The sequence below is a fragment of the Mugil cephalus genome, chromosome 15, assembly GCF_022458985.1.
Source record: "Mugil cephalus isolate CIBA_MC_2020 chromosome 15, CIBA_Mcephalus_1.1, whole genome shotgun sequence".
NCBI classification, from domain to species: Eukaryota; Metazoa; Chordata; class Actinopteri; order Mugiliformes; family Mugilidae; genus Mugil; species Mugil cephalus.
The window spans coordinates 10,092,247-10,117,740 of NC_061784.1; the positions used below are offsets into that span (position 1 = coordinate 10,092,247).

The following is a 25,494-nucleotide window of genomic DNA, read 5'->3' on the forward strand; positions in this document are numbered from 1 at the left end:
GTGAATAACTGTTTCTGTGTTTCGGACATTTCCTGTTTTATTTCGTAAGTCATTAACTCTCCGTCTTCACTTGTCTCTTGTGAACTTGTCTCTTGTGGTGGCTGCCCCTGATTGTTAGCCCCGCCCTGATGTGTCTCACCTGTGCCTCATTGTTTCCCTTGTATTTAGTCTCTGTGTTTCCTTCCCACTTTGCCGGTCCGTTTTTATACTTCATATAAGTAACGTTCCAGACTGTTCCTAGTGGGTCATTGTGATGTTTGGACTTTCTCTTTTCCTGCTGTTGAGTGAAGCCTTTCAGTTCACCACTTTTAATTTTTGAGTTGTTGCATGTGAGTCCTCCTTAACCAGTTCCTTTCTACGCAACCAGAGCCTTCTAAATGTATTTTATTTATTTATTTTTTTAATTTCTTTCTTTACTTTCTTGCACTGGTTGGCTAAGCCGAATATCCAACTAAACGTTAAAAAGTAACAGAGAAGACACAAAGGGCTTAGGGCGCTCAGTTCTTTGGACAGGTGCTCCATATTTGCGACGGGTGAAGTGAGGGGTACAAAAAAGAAAAGATTGCAAAAAGCACTCTGTAGCTGGGAAAAGTATAAAAAGCCTTTATTTAAGCACGGCAAAAAGCTGGTTAAAAGCACGCGGGCCTACAACTGGCGGCCATATTGGCCTTCATCGGGACATGGCAACAGAAAGTGGGACAAAGCTTTAAAAGGGCACAAGCAGGTGCTTTGTGGGTCACCATGTGACTAACAGGTAGTAGGTTACCAGAACCCAATAAATTAAAAACATATTGACAAAGGGGCATGTTACTGGGAAGAAAGAAAAATCGATGCAGTGTATCCTCCTATCATAATGACTACTTAGTAAGAAACACTCTTTTTTTTTCTTTTTTGCAAAAACATGCAAAATATAGCTTGAGCTTGCTATCAGAAAGCCTTCATGGCTGCGCCATAAAAAGCCAGGTGTGTTCAGCTGATCCGACTGTTGCCTGTGTCATTATTGTTGCACCGTTATAGCTTAGCGTCAGCATGCAGAGAGAAATCTGAAAGAAGGAAAAAAACAAAAACCTCCCCTCTCATGGCCAATTTGAACTGGTTCTTCCTCCGTTATGAACTCACTTATGAGCGGCACTTTATGCTACACAGATCATCTGCATCAAATTGGTAGCCTTAAATTGCCCCATTATGCTATGTGTATATAGCGCAATGCACCTCGCAGAGTACTGCATCTCATGAGGACATTATAACAACTTCACACATCATTTTAGCCGAGCCATCTAAACATTTGTCATTCCTCATTAACCTTGTCTAATGTAGTCAATGAGGAACACAACCCCCTCCCACTCCTTGAGCAAGGCACTTAGCCTCAAATTGCTCCAGTGAAGCGATGAATGGGAACATGGGATTAAAGAACGGTATTGCACTTCTGTTTTGATAATGTGTTTTTTTTTTCCACTTAAACCCTGGTGGGCAGAATGGAAACATGTGCAACTCGTCGCATCCACACCAACGTCGTCGTACAGAAGGTGTAGTGTTTCTGACGTTTAAATTGTCGATGCGTTACGTTACACGCTTAGTGCTGGTAGCAAATTGCACTTTCACAGAAATTCACCTTGTCGCTCACTCATTATTCTTAGAAACACTTCCACTGTAGCATAACATCAACAGCAGCAGTAGCCGCATAGTGATAAGTGTAATGCGTTCGTGTCTTGGGATTTTCCGTTACCTTGGACGAGGATGTGCACCGATGTGGTTCTCGGCCGCCTGCTCGTCTGGACTGCGCACACATACTGCCCCTCATCTGTCATGTCCACGTTTTCAATCTTGATGGTAAACTCTTCTTGATTAAAGGTCACCAGACTCACTCTGGGATCCACCGACCACTTGTCCTCTCCGGCGTACAGTATGCTTGACCTGTTTAGCCACGCTGTGTGCGTGACGACATCCCCCTGTGCGCACCTGCAAAGGAATAAAAATAGTTCATACGAAGCACTTTGAATTTTTGCCTGATGCGGTGATTGACTTGAGGCACAACAAATCTCCTTTGATCTACACAGAGACTCTTTATTATTCAGTGAAAATCTCTGAATGGTTTTCTTCTGCCTGGCTAAGGTGGACAATCACCAAAGTGATTAGCGAAGCTTCAACCAGAGAGAAGGAACTAATCAGTGAAACCAGCTGGTGTTGTGTCTGCTTGAGCTGAAAACATGCAGACGGTGGGCTCTCCATCGCATACCGCTTTCAACAGCATAGTGAATCTCATAAAAGGCTAAAAACCACAACACGTAGCAAATGGAGCTCGGCTCAGTTGAATTTGCAGGATTGTTTGGATTAAACATGCTAAACGCAGCAAAGATGTACAATTGTTTTTATTATCTTTCGTCAAAATCATATTACTTTTAGCCTTGGTTTCCAGAGCGGGGTGCCGCACTGGGCGTCCCCCTGGAGACGAGGAGCTATTGCTGTAGGGGGCGTGAGATGACAGTGGAATGGGGCTTGCTTGGGCACTGCTAGCATACCATGGAGAGGTTTGTGAGAGGTTTCCCAGTTAACCCAAAGTCAAGGATAAGTTCTCATCAACTCAAAGCGCAACTTCCAACCCAAAAAGAAGAAAATATGACGCAACGATGTGTTGTGTGTCTACAAAATCGGTTCTATCTGTGTTTTCTTTTTGTCATTTCCGTTATAAAAATGTTCTGACGCGTAACACCGATGTGCAACAACAGGTGAGCATTCACCGCTGTTGAAACCCTGGTTGAAATATTGATAATTTTTCATCACACATATGCAAATGCGGCTCTCGCTAGAGACCATGTTCCGTTTGTTCGTCCGCCCACACACTTGGTTTGTGACATTAAATACTGATTGAGACAACAGTCTGAAACTGCACTGACTGTGCAATGCTGCAATTACAACCGATTGGTTCCACCGGTCACAAAATGTAGCTTTGATACAGGAGCTGGGTCACTGATCTTTGACCATTCCCACAGAGCAACACATCTGCTGTATTTTTTTTTTCTTTTTTCTTTCATGACAAATCATTGGATCCTGTTGAGGAAATAACAAAACCAAAAGCCATAGGAAAAAAATTATAAAAAAAGATAGTTGCTGCACAAATTACACTTTTTTTTCTACGTTCAGTAGTCTCATTTTCTGATGCACGAGAGGAGCAGCAGATTCAAACGTTTAAGCTGTTTTGAATGGTGGCGGTGTAACCGGAGCTCAACGCTTTGCAATTGAATGACTCTCAGCTCCATTTACGCTGCCACAGCTTTTGTTGCACCATCAGTCACTTCCACTTCAGTGGCAACTGTAGGGTCAATGGCATCCGCGGGGCATTTGCAGTGCTATGTTAGGGGAAAGAAGACTTTAAAAAAAAAAAAGGACACGACAAACAACCAAACAAAAAGGCACGGTGTGTGCCTCTGTGTGTGTGATTGTGTGTAATCGATACACAGGAGCAATAGCCTTCAAAAATAATTGATCACGGTATATATGAGATGTGTGAGGATGTCAATGTTGCTGTGATGAAGTGGATTCAAAGAAATGGTATAATTGCTTACGTGTACAGCAAATTAATTTTGCCGAACTGTAAATATGTTCACAGTGTAGACACACAGACCTAAATGTTAACCTTTAAAAGTAATCAAACAGCAGAGTTTGAACTGTGCTTTCCCAGCAAAAAAGGCTATGGTCTGACTGGAGACAAGAACTGATGTAGAGAACATAAAGTTACACATTAGTTACATGAACGCATGTGTGTGTGTGTGTGTGGATACTACTCATTCAGCCACAATGCCTTTAAGAAGGTACATTTTATCAGCAGAGAAACAACATTTATTCTCTCTGAAGCAGCATGTCAATTCCCCGCCCAGACATAGTTCATAATAATAAAAAAAAAACGTATCCTTTCTCTCACTCTTTAAAAATGGCTGTACATCCAAGGACATCTGAACTGCAATTGTCTCCGTGCATGCAGCACCTTGAATACTAGTCGGAGCTCCATGGAGCTGTTGCAGAGCGGGGATGTATGTGGGTGTTTGAAAAGTTCTTTTCAGTTAAGATAATAAATAAATAAATAAATAAATGGCTTGCTATAATAAAAGATTTCACTTTTTATTTCAAATTTGACTAAACTAAAAGGAAAAAAAACGTCTATATAAAGGAGTGGGCAGCTGTGGAACATGCTGCCGGCTTCAAGTTCCTGGTAGTCCACCTCTCTGAGGACCTCTCGTGGTCTTTGAACACTTTTAACCTGGTAAAGAAGGCCCACTAGTGTCTCTTTTTTCTGAGGAGACAAAAGAAAAAACAACTTTCGCCCTCGGACTCTGGTTAACTTCTACTGTTGTGCGATTGAGACCATACTAATCTAAGGCTCTGGGGAAAACGGCTCAACGCATCACTGGTGTGCCACTGCCCTCCATCAAGGACATTCAGAGTAATCAGTGTCTGCATACAGCACGTACCGTTGTTAAGGATATACCTCTAACCCCGCCAGCAAACTGTTTGTCCTCCTGCCCTGAGGGAGGCGATGCAGGACTTTCCGGCTTCCAGCAGGAACAGCTTCTCCCCACAGCTGTTTCCCTGCTGAACTCAACCCCCCAGTGACAAACACAACCACTACACACACACAGTATGATATATGAACACTTTATGTGATACTGTATAATCCACAATATGTTCTGTATATATTTAATAAGATATACCAGGGGTCTTCAACGTTTTTCGGGCCAAAGACCACCAAAATGATAAGAGATTAATTAGGGACCCGGTTCAGATATTATTCAATATGAAATTAAAAGATAAAGAAAATAAAGCAAAGTGAACGGTTTCGGCCTCAGTAGTTGGCTGATGGGAGCGAGCTGCACTGTTAGCATCTCTTTCGCTAATATTGCATAATAGTGCTTCTGGATTTCACATGGGGACTGAATAGGCTCTCGTGTAATATGCAGCCTCGTGATTGGTTCAGCAGTTATAGGGGTGGGGCCTACTGTGTACAGGAGGCTTAGATTGACAGGTCTCGCTAGTGTGGCGCTCTGTGGAGACAGCTCCTGTATCGCTGAATGAGTAAAGTGCTGACTGAAGGATATCGCCTTCTGCCTCCATTTATCCCTTTACTAAAATATGTTGGATTCATGTCTTTGTGCATTTCAAAAAAATTTAATTCATGGGTGAAAATTAAAAAGATATATATATAAATGTCTAATCAAGCAAAGATTTTGCGACCCCCTGCAGTTTCTTTGCAGGCCCTCTAGGGGTCGCGGACCCCCTGTTGAAAACCTTTGACATACACTTTAACATGCATGTACGTACATATATCCATGTTATGTATGGACACACACACTTCATACCTTGTTCCTATTAACTTTGCAGTTTTTGCTGTTTGCCCTTCTGCATTTTGTTTATGAACGTGCACTATATGCAATGGCAATAAAGTTGTATCTAATCTAAAAAAAAAAAGACTCCAAAAAGCTGAATTCAATCAAAAGAAGTGTTGTTTTACCAAAAAATAAAAATAAAAAATGCACTTAATTTCCTGGTGAGGACAAGGACAAGGACACTTTAATGTGATACAAAATTTTATGTGTTTCTAATTCGAAGAAACAGAGGTTGTTCATTTGGGGCTGAATCACGAGCTTGACCTGAATGTTTAAAGTGTGCATTCTGTTCCTTGGCCTACCTCGGCCTTTGCAGGGACACTTTTAGTCTCCAGTTTAAAACACGCTACAGAAACTAAATATGTAATTCCTGTAAGGTAACACATGGCCCTTTAACACTTTAACTCAAGCTTTTTATCAGAAGACTTCTTACTATAAAGGCTACTATGAGACCTACACAGAGAGAGAAAACATCACAATAGAAAACAATACCTAAAAAGCCTTGAGCGTGAGTGTGGTTAAGCTTCTTGTCATATGAATCTTTACAGGACTCAGTAATCTTCCCTTTAGATTATCAGTCTTCAAAGTCTTGGCTACAGTCAGAGCCTCTAATGTAAATGCGGCGTTCAGGGACTTCCGTTTAATTTGAGACGATTGTAGCTGCGTATAATACAATGCGATACTTCTGAAATTTGGATTAAGTACGCTTTGTACGTGTTTGCCCTTGAAAGGTGTTTTGCAAATGAGCTGTAACTCGTAGATTCTCGTCGTGCAAGACTTCGTTTTGAGGAAGATGGACTTTAAACGAAGTGGTCACATGACCCCCTGCCTCATCTCCGGTTACGCCAGTGACGGGGAAACCGCCTCATGATGGCTTTAAAACACTTTAACGATATTTGCGAGGATTTTTTCGAAATGCATTACCATTTCCAATAATGGAAACGTAGCAAGTGACAGAGTTAAGAAGGTTCTGGCACCGTGTTTACATTTCCTGCCAAATTTCAAAGTCACAACAAATTATTCAGTCGTACTGCGTGCGTGGGGGGGCCCCGTTGCGTCGAGGACAATGAAAGATCACGGACCGAGCTGTGATATATGAGACTCTTTTGACCAGTCGTTAAGAAAGCAAAGCGGCTATACTGTCGAGCACTTGTTAAAAACTGTCAAAATGTGTCAGTCTACGTGTGCGCAACGCGTCAATCATCTGCGTCAGTGGAAGCACTTATCTCACCTGGTTATAAGCTTGACACCAGATATATTGTGTCAGGAGTCAAAATACTCAGTGACTAATTGCAATGATACCCTCCCCTTTAACGTGTATATTTAGAACTTTATTGGGAGGAAAATCTGGTCTGATTTGGTTGTTGTTATAAGAGCTATATGCCTCAACCAGCTAAATCCCCCCCGGAGAGTAACAAGAAGAAAAATGATAAATATTTTACATACCACATATTCTCCTCTTATCGCTTCTGCACAGATGGCAAACAACATTTACTCCCAATAAATTGTCAATCCTCTTAAAAGCGTGAGCGGCGGAAGGGAGAGGGGATGTGAAATTTTGTAGGTGAAACTGTAAGCAAACGCTTCTCCTCGCCGTGAGCCTCCCGACGCTAATGTGTGGATCATTAAAAATACATGAGACTTGTTGCGCCACAATTAGACGTCGCCACTTAACTTTGTTTACACTGCAGATCAATTCAGTTAATGCTCAGCGCCGCGTCATCGGCAGCTTCGCTTCCGGGAACAAAAGCATCATCGCTTTCAATATTCGGTCCGCAAAGTGATGGAAATTACCTTCCACTCATCAAATACTCATCAAAGGAGGCGCCTTAAGTACTACTAAAAGAAACCTTACATAATTTAGCGGGATGTAGGTTTTTACAGTGACTAGAAATCAGCACTGTATTTAGTGAGAGATGAAATGCAATTGCACCGGAGTGTCTAAATGTTGAGATCACCCATTAACTTGTTCCTCTCCTACTGATTCGCTGTTAAGGTAACTTTAAGGAGTTGGAGAAAATCTCCCATGAAAGGCATTTCACTTCATCATTATTTCTACAGGGCACTCTTCATTATACACCATTGTACCTGAAGCAATCAAGGATATTAGCATGGGAGACTTTAAGCCTCTACACAACAGGCCTTGTGCCAGTAAAACAACTGCAAAAAGAGCCTGAGATGGAGCATGAGTAACACGCGTCATTTGACTGCCCACCCCCCTAACCTTCTCACATATTATTTACCATTGTAGAATTATACACACACAATATAAATATATATATTACTACATAAACTGTGATATAAATAAACTGCTCCAACACTGCATTTGAATCAGACTCTGGCACCGTAACTGTGTGACGTTTCAGCTCAAAGCACTGACGGCGCCCCAGCAGGAGGCACACTTCACGGAGTGCTGCGATTTCATAACGGAACATTTTTGCCGAAAATTTTCACATTATGGAGTGTGTTATGATCAAGGAAGGGTATTAAAAGTGGATGCTTTCAGAGCAGTTTTTGCGTCAGCGCATTTCTGAATCCTTACAGCTGAGGTATGTACGTGGAAGAAAAAGAGCGGAGTGCAGACTGACAAATGAAAGCAGGGAATGTACAACATTTTAGATTTTAGACAGGAGCGCCCATGATAGCACAGCTGCCGGGTAGCTGCCAGTGTGTGGGATTTGAATCAAAAAGCAATAGGCAAGGGTGTTTTGAGTGACAAAAAAAAATAACAATAAAAATAAAAAAACAGATTGGACAACTGAACCAAATCACTCATGACCCATATACTGTATGTCAGAATTGGGGCAGACCTCATAGGGTGGCTAAGACCATTTACCATATCGTCCCACTTTTAGGTGGATCATCCTATTTACGGGTTAAAACAATGGTCAAGTTAACGCACTTTGAACTTTACAGTTCCTTAATTAAAGAGAAACTTTTCATACTTCATCAAGTGTGACCGCAATTTACATTAAGTGGTATCCAGCTGCAAAAAAAAATAAAATGAAAAAAATCAGAATATGAAAAAGGATTTGTAGAAAAACTCTTAATGAGCTGTGGCTGAGATGGCACCGAACAAAAATCTGGAATAACGCCAGAAAACGCTCACCTATAACCTTATAACCTCAATTAGTGCATTCCAATGTATTTTCTATGTTCACTACAAATGATGCACCACATGCCAAGGTTATGACCTTCCAACAGAACCCCGTCATTTGAGTGGCACATCAATGCTCACGAGCAAGTGTTATGAGCTTCTAAAAACAGCACTGAGGAATAAAACATGATTGGATGGATGCACGTTTTGTTTTATAAACTCACTTCATCAGGATGTATTGCAAAGAGAAAATGTATGATTAATATAGTTAAATATAAGCAAGAGACATATTTTCTTTAAATTATTGCAGCAGCAGATGGAAAGAACTTAACTTTCTATTTTATGCAAGAGCAGACTTGGTTATGTTCCTGGAGGGCAATCAGCATAAATAAGAAATTGTGTGTCTTAAATGTGTAAATTCGCTAAATTTCCAAAGTAATTCCATGGTAGTAAGTGGACACAGAGGAAAGCAATGGCAGTAACCCATGGCTTTACACAACTGCAATCACTCTTATCTGACCATTTCATAAATGTGACAGGTATAGATTTTACCTGCTGCATACCCTGAATTCTGTGGGAGGTGTGTGTGGGGGGGGCAAAGAAAGAACAAATAATTGCATCTGAGCACAGAAACGAATTGAAGTGTCTACATACTACTCTTCATGCAACATTAATAGAAAGCATCTGTACCTGTGGTACTTGCATGGAGGTAATTTTGGTTGTTTATTTAAAGACAGGCCTGCAGAGATGCCTCTGACAGTGAAACGATAAGAATAATGAAATGCATAGATCATTAGTGAGACTGCTTTAAGTGACATGTAATCAATACGTCTCTACAAAGAAGGTGCTTCAGATGTTTTTTTGTTTTTTTTTTTCAGCTCAAAGCTTTTTACTTGAGCTACACACTTGTAAACAGATCAAACTGCTGCTTCTGCTAACATACTGTAAGTCCTTCAGTGCTGACATGGTGTTAGTACGGGTGGATACAAGGCTACTGATTTCAGCATTCATTATGTATTTATTGTTTTCGAGGCAGTCTTTGCCAAGTGGAGTAGAACAACGAAGGTACACTCATTCCTTGAGTTTGTCTTTAAAACCTTTTTTTGTTTTTTTTTTGGTGTCTTGTCTTGGAAAATCAGATCCAGTGCAAGCCAACTGGTTTCCCAGGGCACTGTCTTAAAGGCCAAAGTGAAGGGAGATGATTGCCTCTAGCTTTACGTCTTACACACTTTTATCTATGGCAATTTGTTACCAATGAAATACATCATTAGTGCACACGTTCCTTATGGGGTTATACCTACCATCAAAGTGCTATGAGCACTTCTTTCTTTTTTATTTTATTTTATTTTATTTATTTTTTTGAAGACACACTCAAAACTTGAAATTTGAACCCCGACCTGCAGTGAACACATTCTAGATTAATATTTTTTTCCCTCAAGACAGGGTTGGAGTATTCTACAAACTTTGTAATCCTTCTGCCCCTGTATCCATATGCCCACAAGCTACCATATAGTTAGCCCTTGCTATATTTCCTGTACATACTCAGACTGGAAATAATACAACTCAACTGTGTATATGGCGTTGTATTGCTGCCCTTATAAGCAGTTGCATGTGAACTTGAAAAAAAAAAAAAAAATAGAAAACATGGGAAATAATAACACTAATACTTAAAGTACGTACAATTTTAATCCCCCCTTTTTTGTTGTTTTAGTTGTTTACGAATTAAACTAGAGATTAAGCTGGTGTGAATTAAGCTGGTGTCTTCACTTGGTCTCAAATCCAAATATCCATTTTACTATTTTTGCAGGTGTGTAATAGGCAAGTCACAAGCCAGATTTGTTCCAAAATGCTGGGATTCAGTTGCTACATCCCACTGTTGTATCTACATATGTATCATGTTTTTGGAAAACCTTCTGACCCCTTCAACAGAGCTCCATTCTGTCAATGTTTGTCACAGCAGTTTAAAATCTCTCACTAGTATTTAAATGCGGGGACTGTGAGGCAAGCCTGAGCACAATGAAGGTCAGTTCAATGAAACTGGAGAAACTGGTTCGTACGGCCTGGCAAAATGTACTGTTCAACCTGTAGTTAAATCACATAACACAGCATCACTTACAGTAATAAAATAACATCCTATACTGTACAGCATAAAAGCAGCTGAGCTAAGTGAATTCTATCACGGTACTGCAATGTGAAGGTCATGCAAGTGTGAGATACATTAAAAAGATTGCTTAAATTGTTCCTGGCTTGTGGCCAGTCACAGCAATAGCTGGGACAGCAAGGGTGTTGTATAAGCCTCTGGACGTCTAAGCCGTCTTCTAAAAGGCCGAGCTGCAAAGTCATTGTTGTGATGACTGAGGATATGACAAATGACAATCAATGGCAATCTTTTGTCTGTCAATGAAGAGCTCATTTCCTTTTCCTTTTTTTTCAAACTTTTCTGATTAGTATGCCACCCTCACTTTGTCTTTTTGATATTTACTTCAGTCTTGAAATAAATAAAGTTAAAGAAATCAGAAAAAAATGCACCAAGATGCAAATTTACAAAATAAGGTGTCAAAATAAATGATTACAATTTTTTAAACTTCTCACAATACGAAAATGAAAAAATAACGTAGCTTGAACCAAGTGAAACAAAATAAAAATTTAAAATGCACCACAAATTTAAAAATCATCTGCAAGAATACATTAAAGCTTTATTTAAAATGTGCCCCAATCCTTAAATGTTAACATGTTTTTATAAGAAGAGAGCCATTCATTTAAACTCAGACTCAAAAGTAAGTGAGAAAGAATATTTTACTTGACACACTGATTGATTTGTGAGAGAGAACAGAGGGTCACAGCAAACAACCTGTCCCTGGCAGCAGAGTGAGCAAGTGAGTGGCTGTGGCTGAGGAGGAAACATCCTAGCTGGGGAGCATGTTAAAAGTAAGGCTGGCTGAGTAGTTTTAGTAGTTAGTAGTAGGACTAAGCTAATCCTTTGGTTGAAAGTCAGTGATTGAGTTGGACAGTGTTCCAAATGTGTCTTCTTGTCCTGAATCTTGCCACAAGGGAGAAGTGTTGGTTGACATGTAGTTGCATATCCCATCATTTCTTACCTACTGGTCTTGGCTAGGCTAGTTAGTTGTCTTTTCCTTGTTGGTTGTTAGTTGGTAGCTGATTGCTAGCCTGCTGGCCGTTTTTTCAATTGGACAGGGCTTCTAAATGTGTTTTGCCTCTGATCTTGGTACAAGGGATTGCAACACCTCATCCTGTGTAATAATGAATAAGTGAACCTCAGGGGTAGAATTCAAAACCACAGCAATGAACACTCGTCTCGTAACACTCATGGGTGTTACGAGACAACAGCTGTCCTTGTCTCATTATCGAGAGCAGCTCCTAAACTTAGTATTTTTCATAACATAATGGCATCTTAATGTGTCAAAAATTATGAAGTGCCTTGGCCCTCAGGAGTAGCCCATGTAAAACTGTTAACTGAGTGCTGAGTCCAGTGGCGGCGGCTGCCTCTCAAGCAGGGAGTACACTCGTTTATATTCTGATTTAGACAAGTGTGATTAAGGACCACAACACATGAGAGTAATAAATAGTCGTAATATATAAGCTTGGACATCTTCCAGGGTGCATTACTCTTTCCCAGAGCCAAGTCTTCATGGTTGCATTGCATCCATCCTGTAACTGTCGAGATTTTTAACATTACCAGGGATTTGTAGTTGTCGGATCTGCTCAGAAGAGTGACTGAGCACAGGCAGATGAGAAATGGACTATTGTGTGAAACACGGTTACAAGTTGAATAATTATTCGAACATTGCATGTTTTAGCCATTGTACAGACATTAAAGAGCTCCTGGCTGGGACTATTGTGAAATAGTTTTTATTCATTCTGTTTGCTGAAGTACGGAATTCTGATATGGTAAGAATAAAAATTAAAGAAAAATTAACTGGAGACATTGAAATTCTGCCTGATTAGTAATCTACATTGTGATAGCAAGGCAGCTTTGTTTAGGGGGTTAGCATGCAAACTTTTTCTAGCTGCAAGGCTTCTTGTGTTTGAAAAAATCTTCCATTTATTACATATAAACCAGTGCTGCTGCTGTTAAAGAGGATGTAAAAATACATCACTCTCTTTGTGTGCATTAGAACAAATGGACATGTTTAGGGTGATGTACAGGGAAATAAGAAGTGTCATTTTTCCAGTAACTATTAAAACCTGCAATCTAACACAGCTGATGTTGATACACAAGATCACATATTGCGTATGAAGAGAATATCCTTCAATCAGAATGGCATTAAAGTACAACCAGTCCAGTAAAAGTGCCACAAGGCTGTCATAAAGCAAGGGAAATACTACCTTGTAGTCCTTTCATATTTTTTTTGTCCAGTTACTTTAATAGCTGCTGACAAGGGATGGAGGCGGATGAGGTATTTTGTTGATTAGAGACGCGCCCGGAGTTCAATACATTGAGCCCTTATATAAAACAAACAATAAAGATGAGACTAAAGTGCCGACGGGAGACCTCTCACAGACTGTTAATGAGCGCATGTCTAGCATTTGAGCGTTCCCTTCACCACTGCTCACTGCAAAGTGATGCAACAAAAACACAAGCGGAGGCAGAAGGATTCACGGTGAAAGATGAGCTATCTAAATGTGCTGTAATGTAAACTGTAAACACTTTGCGTTGGCATTAATAATCTCTACAGTGCTGTAACAGGAATTCAATTAGAAACTTAACAGTGTTAAATCTGCTTCCGCTGTTTAACCTTTTATTGTGTCTTGAATGTGAGAGTGAAAGTCTACATTCATTTTTTTCTCTTTGTTTTAGCCCATCCCTGCCCGAAAACTTTCAATTCCCATATTCCCCAGGATAATTTAAATCTATAAATCTATGACCAAATTATTCTGATAAATAAAAGGCACAGAGACTAAATGCATGAGTTAATGTAATGGACAGAAATTGGTTTTCAGCCTAAACTGGATTTACAGGTCTGGTGGTGTAAATGATGAATAAATGAAACTTCCTATTAGGGGTGTAATATTTGTATTCAAATAAAATTCAAAATAGGTGTAAAAATCAATTATTTTGAGTTACACTTCTAATTTAGCATATGTAAGTGCAAAAATAAGTATTCTTTAATTATCCATTATAATAATTATGGATGTATATGCAATATTGGTGGATGTTTTGCATTAAATGCAGCTAGTATAGGTGAGTTAGGCTGAGTTGAAAGGGCAGATGATGATCTGGTGCTTGTAGGTGACAATAGGGTGTAGGTGTAGGCTCAGTAGGTAAAGTGGTTAGCATATCTAAGCAAATGCAAAATGGTAGATGTGTCTGTGACTGTAAAGTGCTTTGAATACCAACTGCTATATAAAAACAAGAGAATTTACCATTACCAAAAGACAATAGTTTAAATTACTGGGCTAATGAATGCTAACAGACCGATGCTAACATGAGAGAACCTGACTGCAGACGTCTCAATACTAATGTAAATAATGGAATAAAAAGTTATATGCTGCCTCCGTAACTCAGTTAAAGGTAAAAAAAGGTAAAAACAAAAGCAGCTTTTTGATAGGGTGTCTTTCTTGTTCTCGAATACAAATAGTGTTTGTTCAAAAAAATAATAATAATAATAATACATTATCTGAATACTACTACTTCCTATGTAAATGACCAAAACCAGGTGTTCTTTTTCGTCCTCTTTTTTAATTATTATTATTATCACTGTAATTGGCATTATTAGTACCACTTAATGTCATTACCTGCTGGAAAAAATCATGGTTGTAACACATTATAATCTAAAAATGTGAAAATCTTTCTGTGTGTCAGTGATGCAATTAAATTTTAATGGAACTCTTGCTTTCATATACCGGAGACCAAATATAGAAAACTGACCTACATTGTATCTTGGATGATATTACAAAGACCAAAGGCAGACAAAAGGAGAGTGTGAAGGTGCAGGACATGCATTTTAGGCGTCTACTCCTGCCCAGGGGCCATTGTCTCAAAATACTTCCATGGCCACATTGCTGCTCCAGTTTATCTCACCCGAGCTCGGAGGGGTCACTCATGGGTCATGTGGCAGAGTCAGATCATGCCTGTTCCCGTCCCCAGGGGGGCCCTTAAATAAGTGCAAGAAACACTTGCTTGGGGAGTGTACGACTTCTCTCCGAGGATATCTCTGAGGACTCAGAGCTATCAACACGGACAAAGAAATATCCACACACACGGGCACCCGGAGTTTCCTAGTGTGTCCTAAACTGACACAGGAAAATAGGCCAGTAACTCACCCGCCCTCTCCCCACTCCCCCCTCTCACCCCCCCACCCTCTGTTTTAACAAAGCTAAAAGAGACACAAGCTGGTGGGACGTGGCCAGCCGCTCCTCTGATGATAATCGAGGCTCAGTGTCTGCGAAAGTGTATGAGCTTTGCTTAATTGAGCAGGACACAAAGCTAAGCCAGGGATAAAAGTACCCCTGTGAATAATATCAACGTTCTCACAGTTCTACACATCAAGCCAAATTTGCAGGCGCGCACACTCGCACTTGTCTTGTATAAACCTTTTTGCACAGCTTACAGTAAATGCAATAAATAACACGGCACAAAAACCCATCACCGCCCCACCCTGGATAAAAAAAAAAAAAAAATTGTCAGAAATTAAATAGGGGCTCATTTAAATTATTAACTTTGCTAATAGCTAGAACGTGCAGACATTTTTCAGGGAGACTCAACCCGCAGCCGGGCCATTTTGCAGGAATCATTTGCTTCATTTATCAGCCTACTTCAGCTAAAATTCATTAAAAGCCCCGGTCCTTATCTCTGATAGTTTTAGTCTTGTTTGATGAAAGGGAACAATACTATTTCTTGAAGTGATTTTTTTTTTTTTCCTTGGTGACACTGTGTGAAAACACGTGCCACAAAAGCGGAATCCGTTGCAGAAACTGTCCTGTGGGATTTTAAAACTTCAACCCCAACAGTGACAGTAGTCGTCTGATTATGACAAATGACATATTGTGACACAAATGAAGACGGCTGGAAAGAAAAGGGGGGAGAGCGCTGGCAGTTTGGGCTGTGGAATTAACTGCCCGAGGAAATCAGGTCAGTTGACTCTGTGATCTCTTTTCACTCTTTACTTAAAACATATTTTTATCAGTCTTTAATTAACTTTGTCTTATGTGTCTGATTCAAAAACATAAAATCTGCAATGAAAAAAAAAATGGAGGACCTTGGTCTTTGCTCTTAGCTCAAGGGAAGAAAAGACATGTCGCCATGCAGTGTGCTAAATGAAGTGGCTAAAATATGATAACAGGAATAAAGTAAAGGACATGAATGAATTGTTTCACAGTGCACAGAAACCCAAGGCTGTATATAAGTATGCAATTTGTCTATTTTCCCGAGGATATGGGCAGTGCCATTTTGCAATGTTTTTGTTAATTAATTAAAATAATCATTACAAGGAAATGTTGGATTATATACTTATTTATTTATTTATTATTATTTTTTTTTTACAACTCTCACACACAACCGTTTTATGGAGCGGTTGGCATGGCAACTGGTAGTCACCACTATGTCACATCCTGTTTCCATAGCGTCAAATACAAACTAAAATGGTATTAATATCAGTGCAGTGTTTTTAGTTCTGCCCAAGTCCCATCTGCCAACATGGAGGTGGTGGAGCTTATGTCTTATACTGCAGCCAGTCACCAGGGGGAGCTCTGCTTGCTCTGGTTTCACTTTTGAGGAGCAGCTCCATCGTTACACTGTCTATGGTAGAAACAAGATCATATAATGTGTATCTTAAATTCTAAATTCCACTTCAACTTCTGTCAGTCTTCCACCTCTTAAGTCTTTATCTGTTGTCAAAGTGATATCAAACACTAGAATCTCAGAGACACTGCAGGGGGATCGCAAAATCTCTTGTTGATTAGACATTTTACTTTTTTTTTTTTTTTAATTTTCCCCCACAATATATTTTAGTAAAGGGATAAGGGATAGCTCATTTTAGCTTTATTGAATGGAAAATGATGATATTAAATTATTTTTTTTAATGTATTTATAAAGCACTAGGCCGAGCTTAATATAGAACACATGTCGTAGTACTTAATTTCTCCATCAGTTTGGGGGTCCTTGTCCCTGTCGTATACACATGATCAGGAAATGAGACGTGACTGAAATCAAATCAAGTACCAAGGTTTATTTTTACTGGTCTCAAAAGGGAATCGATGCAAGTCAAATTAGTAACAACCAGAGAGACGACAACAAAAAGAAACAAATTGATCATCATGGTATTATATCTATGTGGCATGCATTGTAAATGTACATGATGAACCTCTACAACTATAAACTGTAATATAACCATCAACAGTTGTAAAGAGAGTTGAATTTTTCCCTCCCTTGTGATTACTCTCACCTCTCCTGTGTCGTATCTTTTTTTTTTTTTTTTTTTTACCAGTGGGCTCCTCCCCACATTAGCTTCACCTGTGGCTTGTTTCCTAATTAGCTGTGCATGTGCATTTATGGTCCCACCTCTCCCTTTGTCTCTTTTCTCTTTCTGAGCTGTGTTGCCATGACTCGAGTAGCTTACTCTCAGTGTATGTTGTGTTTTGACCTTTGTATCCCTTTTATTTGGACTAATGTTTTCCGTGCCCCCAGAGTGCACTGCTTCTTGTTGCTGATTTGTAAGTTTCATTAAAGTTATTTTGCGTGTTATTCCTACCTCCTCCTGTGTCTCCGTTTTGGTCCTAAATGCCGGCTAAACATTTGACAGCATATAACCATGTTTAAAAACAAACAAACAAAAAAAAACCCCACTAATTTCTGCATTAAGCTAGCATAGAAGCCAGCCCAACATGTCATCTGAGAAATGTATTATTTTTTGCTCTGTTATGATCACATCTGCCAAATTGCACGCAAATATATAATTTGAGAAGGTTCGAAGTCATGCAGGCCATGGTATATCCAACAAGCATTTAAAAAAAGGCAACTAGACTTGTAGAGTTTTTTGTGAAGACGTTTCACCACTCATCAAGGTAGCTTTTTCAGTTCTTAGGGACTGGGTATAACCCATCAGAAACTGTACTAGCCAAAAAATGCTTGCTGTAAAGTCTGTTGCAACAGTGCACAAATGTGGAAATCTTCAGGAAGTGAATACAACAACATTTAAGCACAGTAGCAACATAAAGAGACTATAATGATCCACTTAGCAATAAGGTGACAAGTGTGTTTTCTGTCGCCTTTAAACCAAAATTCAAACACTGTGTATCTGTGATTCATTACTAGAAACCTCTTTAAAAAGCATTATTGGTCCAGTCAGCTGTATGTGTTATGTGCAGCAGGGACGTTTAATGACGTGCACTGTGTGTAGAGAGTGTTATGCAGCAGGAAAGTTAAAGGGAGATATTTTCCTTTCATACTGAAACTTCTCCCAGCGCTGAAAAATAAATAAAGCTTTGACTATCTTCACTTGCTACCAGCCATATATGCATATTAATGTCATTTTTCTCAGATACATTAATAGCCTCGGTTGGCTCAAAACAAATGCCTTGAACTCGCAAACAACTAAAAGAAATGGATTATGAATACTTGGATTTGTAGACTCGTTTCACTCCACCAGAGGAGGACCAGCGTCACATTAATGCTTCAGCTCCGAGTCATCAGACCGCCGCACAAACCAATAAAAAAAAAAGGGAAAAAAAAAGAAAGAAAGGGCCTTTAGACAATCGCAGCCAGCGGCCTTTCATGAACTTTTTAAGTCACAGAGATCAAGAACAGTTGTGGGGCTAGAAAAGATGAAGCATGGGCTGGTTAGCTTGTCACGCTGGGGCATTTCAGACCTTCAACATTTCCTGTGACACCAGGTCATCTGTCAAGAACACATGCCAAACATCATTCAGCTCAACTGTGTCTGCTGACATCTGCACTACGTCGTTTCATCCTCAGCTGTGTGCATCATTTAGCACATAAGAATAATGCTTTTGCAATTTTGACTTGTGTTTAGTCTAAATTAGAGTTGTTAGATGGTCTTCTCTCAGGTCAAAATTATGGCAAGCAAGTTACTTAAATACTATATATACAGAAGGCTGTATTTTCCTCCATTGTGTTTTTTTTCAAGGTTCAAATATTGGTATATAGCAGTTTTTTGTGTTTTTTTTAATTGTATTTTTCCTGCCGATGCATGATGTCAGGTTGCACTTAAAATGCACTCCAAGGACACATTGATCCTCTCTAATACTCTTAGCAGCAAAGGCCAACAAAGAAAAAACTGGACATGAGCTTTTTGAGTGTACCTTGGATCATCATATATCATTAAAAGAGCTCATTAAAAGCATAGAAACCAGATGGTACAGCTGCTTACTGGAAAGATGTTTTTTTTAAGATGGTGTGATGTTTTCAAGATGTAAGAGGAGTGGTGCGATACTTGAAAAATAAATGTGCATTCATTTGCTTTGATTGCTCTCACACTGTGTTCTTCAGCATGTTTGCCACAGGGAAGGTTATACTGTACTGTGTTTGTCGTATTGAGTAAAACATGAAAAGAGTGAAATGTGCCTGTGCTTTTAGGACAAGCAGTGTCATACATTAAAAAACTTTAACGTTTAAACGTTTAAAACACTTTGACCAGCAAACGCTACCAAATGAAATCATAATAACTTAGCAAATACAAAAGATTTCAAGACATCAGCTTAGCTACAAAGCTCTAGGGTTACAAAAATCGGCATCTAGTTTTGGACAGCCCCTATTCCCAACCTAAAAAACGGGCCTCTGACATTGAGTCAGTCCATTCAGTCCAGAAGCTATCCTGGATGAGCCATCATTTGCGTTATGTCCCGTGTAGGGGTGGCCAGGACAAAACACGAAACAACATCTCAAATTTTTTCCAAGCAGCCACAAGCACAAATCTATTTAACGTGGAAAACTAAGCATTTATTTGGCAGCATGTCAAACTGGTTTCAAGGGTCAATCTGAACTTCAGGGTGGGCAAAGGCCACAACAACAAACAAACAAATCCGTTTACGAAGTAATCAACTATCCCAACTCGAAACAACAAAACACATGGTCCCCCCTCTTTTTGTTAATTAGGGAGCTATGATCCTAAGATTTAAACAGGCTAAATTGAAGAATGGCAAGCTGCATGAAAACACCGAACCAGTAGCATCATTTGGGCTTGTAATTGCTATAAACCAAGAACAGGCTAAAGGGAATGGCTACAGTTGTAAGAAGGCAGAACATTTAGCTGTGACCTTATGCCGTCTAATATTGCTGCAAGTGGGTTAACATCGGAGTCCGTAGCAAATCTTCTGCATCATGGCACCAATGCCAAGGGCAACCATTAATAAGTGGTTTATGCTTCTGCGTGAGTTTGATGCCATAGCTATGGCTGCCTCGCACGTCACAGCTGTGCAAAAGCTGTGATTGGTCTGCTTGGTAGTAAGCGTATTTCTGCTTCAGTATTTCCGGCTGGTTCTCCATTTCCACAGTTTTTGAATTAAATGTTTCAGATCAACTAAAATGGGACACACAAGGTACAAGCATTTGTACAAGGTGTCTTCGCCATTGTTAAACGTGAAGCCGGAACTAAAAACAAAAATGGACCAGACCTGCAAAAAAAGGCACAGCGCTAACTAGCATGTGGGTGGTGCTTTTACAGAGTTGGTATAAATGGCTTGCACTAGTTTAGACTGGTTACATCGTCTATATCCCATGGTACTTTAAAACTGCCTTAAGTTAGCTTGTTGGTATATTCAGCACTCACGCCCAGAGAGCATCTGCACACATGCATCTTGAATCACGTTGTGGGTGGCCAGGTTGTCGTGACAGACTGACTGAAATTGTGTTTAGAGAGTGGGTTGTGTTTCATAGATGATCTGACAACTTGGGTAAGATACAAAGCCAATGGTTCAGATGCAACAGTTATTCAGACTCTCAGTAACAGCAAAAGGGCAACAAAATTGTGATATTTTCTCAGACAACGCAATAAAACCAAACAGGAGTGTGCAAGGAGATGGCCTTGAATCACAAGAGACACATGAAAACAGTAGTTGGCAAGTAGAAGCATTGTTGGTAGAAGTTCAACATTAATTCTGTTCTCCCCACCTGTTTTCTTTTTTTTTTTTTTTTTGCACAAAGTACTTATGACTAATATGGAGATCTCCTTGCTATCCTGGGTTCCCATAGGCATTTTGTAGATAAATCCCACATCTCAGCACCTGCTATTAGGGCCAAGAATTTTACGATAAAAGCTCTGCCAACATTTGGGTTGCTAAGGAGTGAGATGCGCATTACAAAAGGAGGAAAAAGCATCAGTGCTGAAGTCGGTAGAAGCCTCCAAATTATTCATAAAGGCGCTCAGCTATGTCCTAGAAAGATCGTCAAACTCCCCTTTAATGTTGTAGCGTCACATTTGGACTAACCACATACCGAAAGTTATGCCTATTCTGCTCATTGAGCTCAGTGTTCATCTTGGCTCTGACACCTTTTTAATAGTTACAATTTTTAACCACGTGTGCAATATTTAAGCAGTAAAAGGCATGTAGGTTCCTGCATGACTGAGTGCACTTAGTAAATGGTGTAGCACTGCCCTCCTCAAAATTCAGGTGGCTCTGCTATATCACAAGCTCGGCAGCCCTGGGTAAATATAGGGTGGATGGAGATAAATGAAAAGAATGATTCCTCCAATATGGGCTGGCTGGCCATCCTCAATCTCCAATTCTCTCTAGTCTGGCACACAGAAACAGTCAGTGGCAAAGGCTAAGTGGATAGTTGGGTCTAATGGCCTGGTGATCCCATAAATAATAGCTACACCGTTTCCTCCCCATTGATCACGGAGCCTTGGCTGACTGATACTGGGGGTTGGTGTATGTTGGATGGAGCTGACCTAAGAGCATGCTTCGCTGCCTTTTCCTCCACATGCTTCTGGTCCATGATCTATCAAACTGGGGGCCAGCACACCTCCAGAAATGACACAGCCTAATTGGCTTCCATGAGAGGCCCATCATTTAAGGCTAGCGTGGAAGTGGGGAGGAAAAGGACCGACTCTGGATAAGGTTAACTAACTCCACTGCTAAATCTCTGGCCTTGAAAAGTTTCCTGGCTCAAAAAGGCGTGAACAAAGTATGTTTTAGAGTGAAGACTTTAACGTAAGAAGTCCAGGCTCAATATATTTGGGGAGGAAGAGCCTTCAGGCCATTATTGACCTACTTCCCCTTCAGTAGTTGGGTGTCTTGTTCTAAAGGTAGCTGATCCGACATCTTCATTTGCTCACAGAGGTCAGGTGGCAGGGTCGGAGGCCCTCACATGACTTTATCCGAGGTCTGCTGATTTCCATTTAGAATTCACCAATGTTAAGGAGACAGGAGGGCAAAGGGCGCATCGTCATCTTAAGTACCGTGGTGTGTGTCCTTCACAGCGGGGAGAACGCAGCAGGGCATGACTGCATGAAAGATTTCACACTCAAAGAAAGTGGAATATTAATAAGATGTATCTGCTCATCTATGTCACACACCATAGAGGAACATGAAGAAAGAAAAAGAAAAAAAAATGTGGGTGTTGTGATTCTCTTGTGCTTGATCAATGAGTGATCTGACACAGGACACATTATAATAAACACTTAAATTAGGTTCAGTATATTTTCCTTAACCTTCTTTCTCCCTGCTGTTAACACATTAAATTATTTTTCAAGCATTGTCGTCATCAAATCTGAGTGAAGAAGCTAAATTGGATACCTTGGACAACGGGAACCAATTTATACAAACATTAACTCCAGGGGGGGTATATAGCCATTATTTGATGAGCAGAGGAATGTAGATTCTTCACTCGTACACCATCTTCCTGTAGCTTCCTGTGCATCAAAGAGTGCAACACTTCGCTCTCTCGTTTGGTTTTTACATCTCTCAGTACATTTACATGCACTACTTAAGAGCATGTAAATATGTTACTCTAAGACACCCACATAATGAAAATGGAAATCCATTTTCCCTGGCATGTATACACCTTAATTGGGGTTAAACTAGACAACGTGCGTGCGCATGCTCCACCAACACTGTGTTGGTGTATGAACCCAAAACAGAAACATCCAAGAAAGCTGGTCACAGAAGAAGAAGGTAAACGGAGCCGGTAGTAGAACCACCTGAGGGATAGCGTATATCTTATCTGAACCAGAAGTAGCTCGCACATTATGTAGAGATTAAAAAAGCTGTGCTATTATGCATCTGGTGGTTGTTTGAAATGCTGCATGAACGAGGTCATTAACCCGCAGAAAAAAAACATACATCGCCACCTAGTGTGGAGGAGGTTGGACATGGACATGTTCACATCAGTTATTGGATTTTGTCCGTTTCAGGTAGACTGGGACAATGACCGCTTTGAGAAAGTCGAATTTTGAGCTTAGCTCGAATTAAGCTGTGTATGTAAACATGCCTGTACAGACTCTGTAACAGGTAACTACTACCCAGTGCGTGCCAGTTAAATTCCTGTTCCCTTCCACCTTTGCTAATAAGCGGGAAAGCCTTGAGATGATGTGAAGCTCAGCCATAAAACTAATAAAAACTTGTGGCTTAGTTGTTATGTATGTTTAGGTACTTCTTTGCATGATTTAATATTCAGCCTCGGTTTTTCAGAGGGAAAATAAGCTTGCATCCACCTCTGGTACAAAACTGGGATATTGACTATTACTAGAGAAACGCAGGTGGTAAAGTGGCTCCCTGTGATGCTGACGTCACTGTCGCTGTGATTTAAAATTGCTTTGTCACGCCTCACACTGTCTAAAGAGTCCTCCATACCATGATTGCCTATACTGCAACTCTAGGAGTGTATTTGCTTTTTTTTTTTTTTTTTTAAATCTAAATGTCACTTTTAGAGGAAGTCATTATCTTCTCTCTATAGAAGACCCACTCAAACAATGAGAGGCTGGCTTACAGGGTTTCAGTCTTAAAAATTTGATTATGTTTTTAATTGGCAACAATGTCAGTGTAGGGATAAAAGATTATATTGTATTTTTTTAATATAATTAAAGCTCTGAATGTGCCATTGTTTTTCTAACCCCTCACAGTTAAACTACCAAATCTGCGTTTGTTATTAATGCATATACAGAGGGAGTTTTCATCCTTCCACATGGAAAGGTTCTGAACATGAACACCGGGGTTGATAGTAGTTAGTGTAGTTCAGTGTAAAGAAAATAATTTATGGTACAAATGTATGTCAGGTTCATAACAAAAATGAATTCTGTTTTCCTGCTTATTATTCAATGATGTCTTTGGATTTTTTCACCTACAATACATCTGTTTATAGATGAGGCATTGTTTTTTTGTCCAAGAAAGAGAGAAGATGAGAACATCTCTATTATGCAGTTCAAGCTCAATATTTCAATAAATAACAGCTTTTTGTCTCTCATGCCAAGTCATTCTGACAACATGGAACTCGAGAATAAGAAAAGCATGAATCACTATGCTTCTTTTTCGCTCCTCTTTTAGCCTGATATATTCATATTCATATTCATATTCACAGAAGTATTTCAAAATGTGTTAGCAAAAAAAAAAGAAAAAACAAGGTGGTTGCTGGCGGGCACAGTTTGGTTTAGAGAAATGATGCCAGAGACACTATTAATGTGCATTTAAATTAAGCAACCTAGAGACTGATTTTAATCATTCCCCCTTAGTCCTTTTACATTTTCATTTGGAAAATTTGAGTATGCGATCAATGTTCTTTTCAATCCCGTAATAACTGAAGATAACGATATGCAATGCAATTTTTTTTTTTTTTATTTTTTTTTTAAATGATAAACATTTGCTGCAGTGGCTGTGAATGATAGATACTGCATTTTTAACATCACCTTTCTTATTAATAATGAAGACATTATTCACAGTCGCTAAGTGAAGTTACATGTCTATAAGCAGTGAGTGAGGGAGAATTAATTTAAAAGTCCAGTGATTTCAAGGACACCAATGGTGAACAGCACATCTAAATTATTTCCTCATGATGGAACACTATATCAGCGTTGAATCCAATAAAATGAACAACTTTAAATATAATGAAGGCATAATCAAAAGGGAAACCTGGGCATTAATATCTCAGCAACAGCCAGCGATATAATCTTTTATAATCTAATTAGAACTAATTAAGATTGCTTTGGGCTCCTTTCAAAAATGGACTCTCAGCAGCCCATCTGCAAGTGCGTGTTTTTCTTCTGAAAATTAAAAGCACATCTAAGGGAAGCTAGAGGCTTTTCATCTCCCGCGGTTCAAATAGGATACATATCAAGTCTAGCAGACGGTGGTCACTCATTATTGGAGGAGTCGGACGCTCATCAGAAATTGACATCTACACTGTGGTGTGTGTGTGTGTTGTTTTTTTTTTTTATCAAGTGCAATATCTGAAATAGCGCCGTTCTGACTTGTCTTTTACAAGGTCTGATAAACTCAGCCTACTCTGATAACCCTGATCTCAGTTGTGTGAAGTTGGAGTGAAGGTCAACTCTCACACTGGCTTTCACATAATCTACTAAACAGTTCAAAGATACAATGGTTTGCACACACACTGTAACTTTTCACAATGCCACAAGATCATTGATGGGAGACACAAAACACAGGAAGTGAGGTAGAACTGGAGGTATATGTAAGATGTACTGTAATGTAATGTATGTAATGTCCTGACTGGTATCAGGGCCATCAGATCAGATCGGTATTGACGTTTAGCTAAGTCAGATCTTTTGCCATTATTTATTTTACTTCCGCCATAAACCACAACGTCTGTAATGCCAAAACACCTTAATCCTCATTTGTTTTAATTGCAGCAGATTAGCTAGGTGCTAAAAAGAAAACAAAGTTGTCCACTTCTACTTCTGGCTGTTAGCTAGTCTCTAAGCTGCCAAAAATCCCCAACTCACATGACTAAACGTGTCTGCTCTTTGAAGTACTTTACTGTGGAAAATGAAGTCAGTCGACAGAAATTTGTAAACTGTGCAGTGTGTTATTGTCTTTTTCCGGAGGTAGTAGCTCAATAATATCAAGTACACTCAAGGAAAGCACCGA

General features: G+C 39.7%; 1 protein-coding gene across 3 annotated transcripts in view; it reads right to left on the minus strand.

Moving 5' to 3' along the window:
• ntm (neurotrimin) overlaps positions 1 to 25,494 on the minus strand; it is a 351,663-nt gene that overhangs the window by 38,787 nt on the left and 287,382 nt on the right. For all 3 annotated transcript variants that reach the window (XM_047606520.1, XM_047606519.1, XM_047606518.1), the window contains one exon: positions 1,727 to 1,959. In XM_047606520.1, the coding sequence (XP_047462476.1) occupies positions 1,727 to 1,959 (233 nt within the window). The remainder of the gene's footprint in view (positions 1 to 1,726; positions 1,960 to 25,494) is intronic.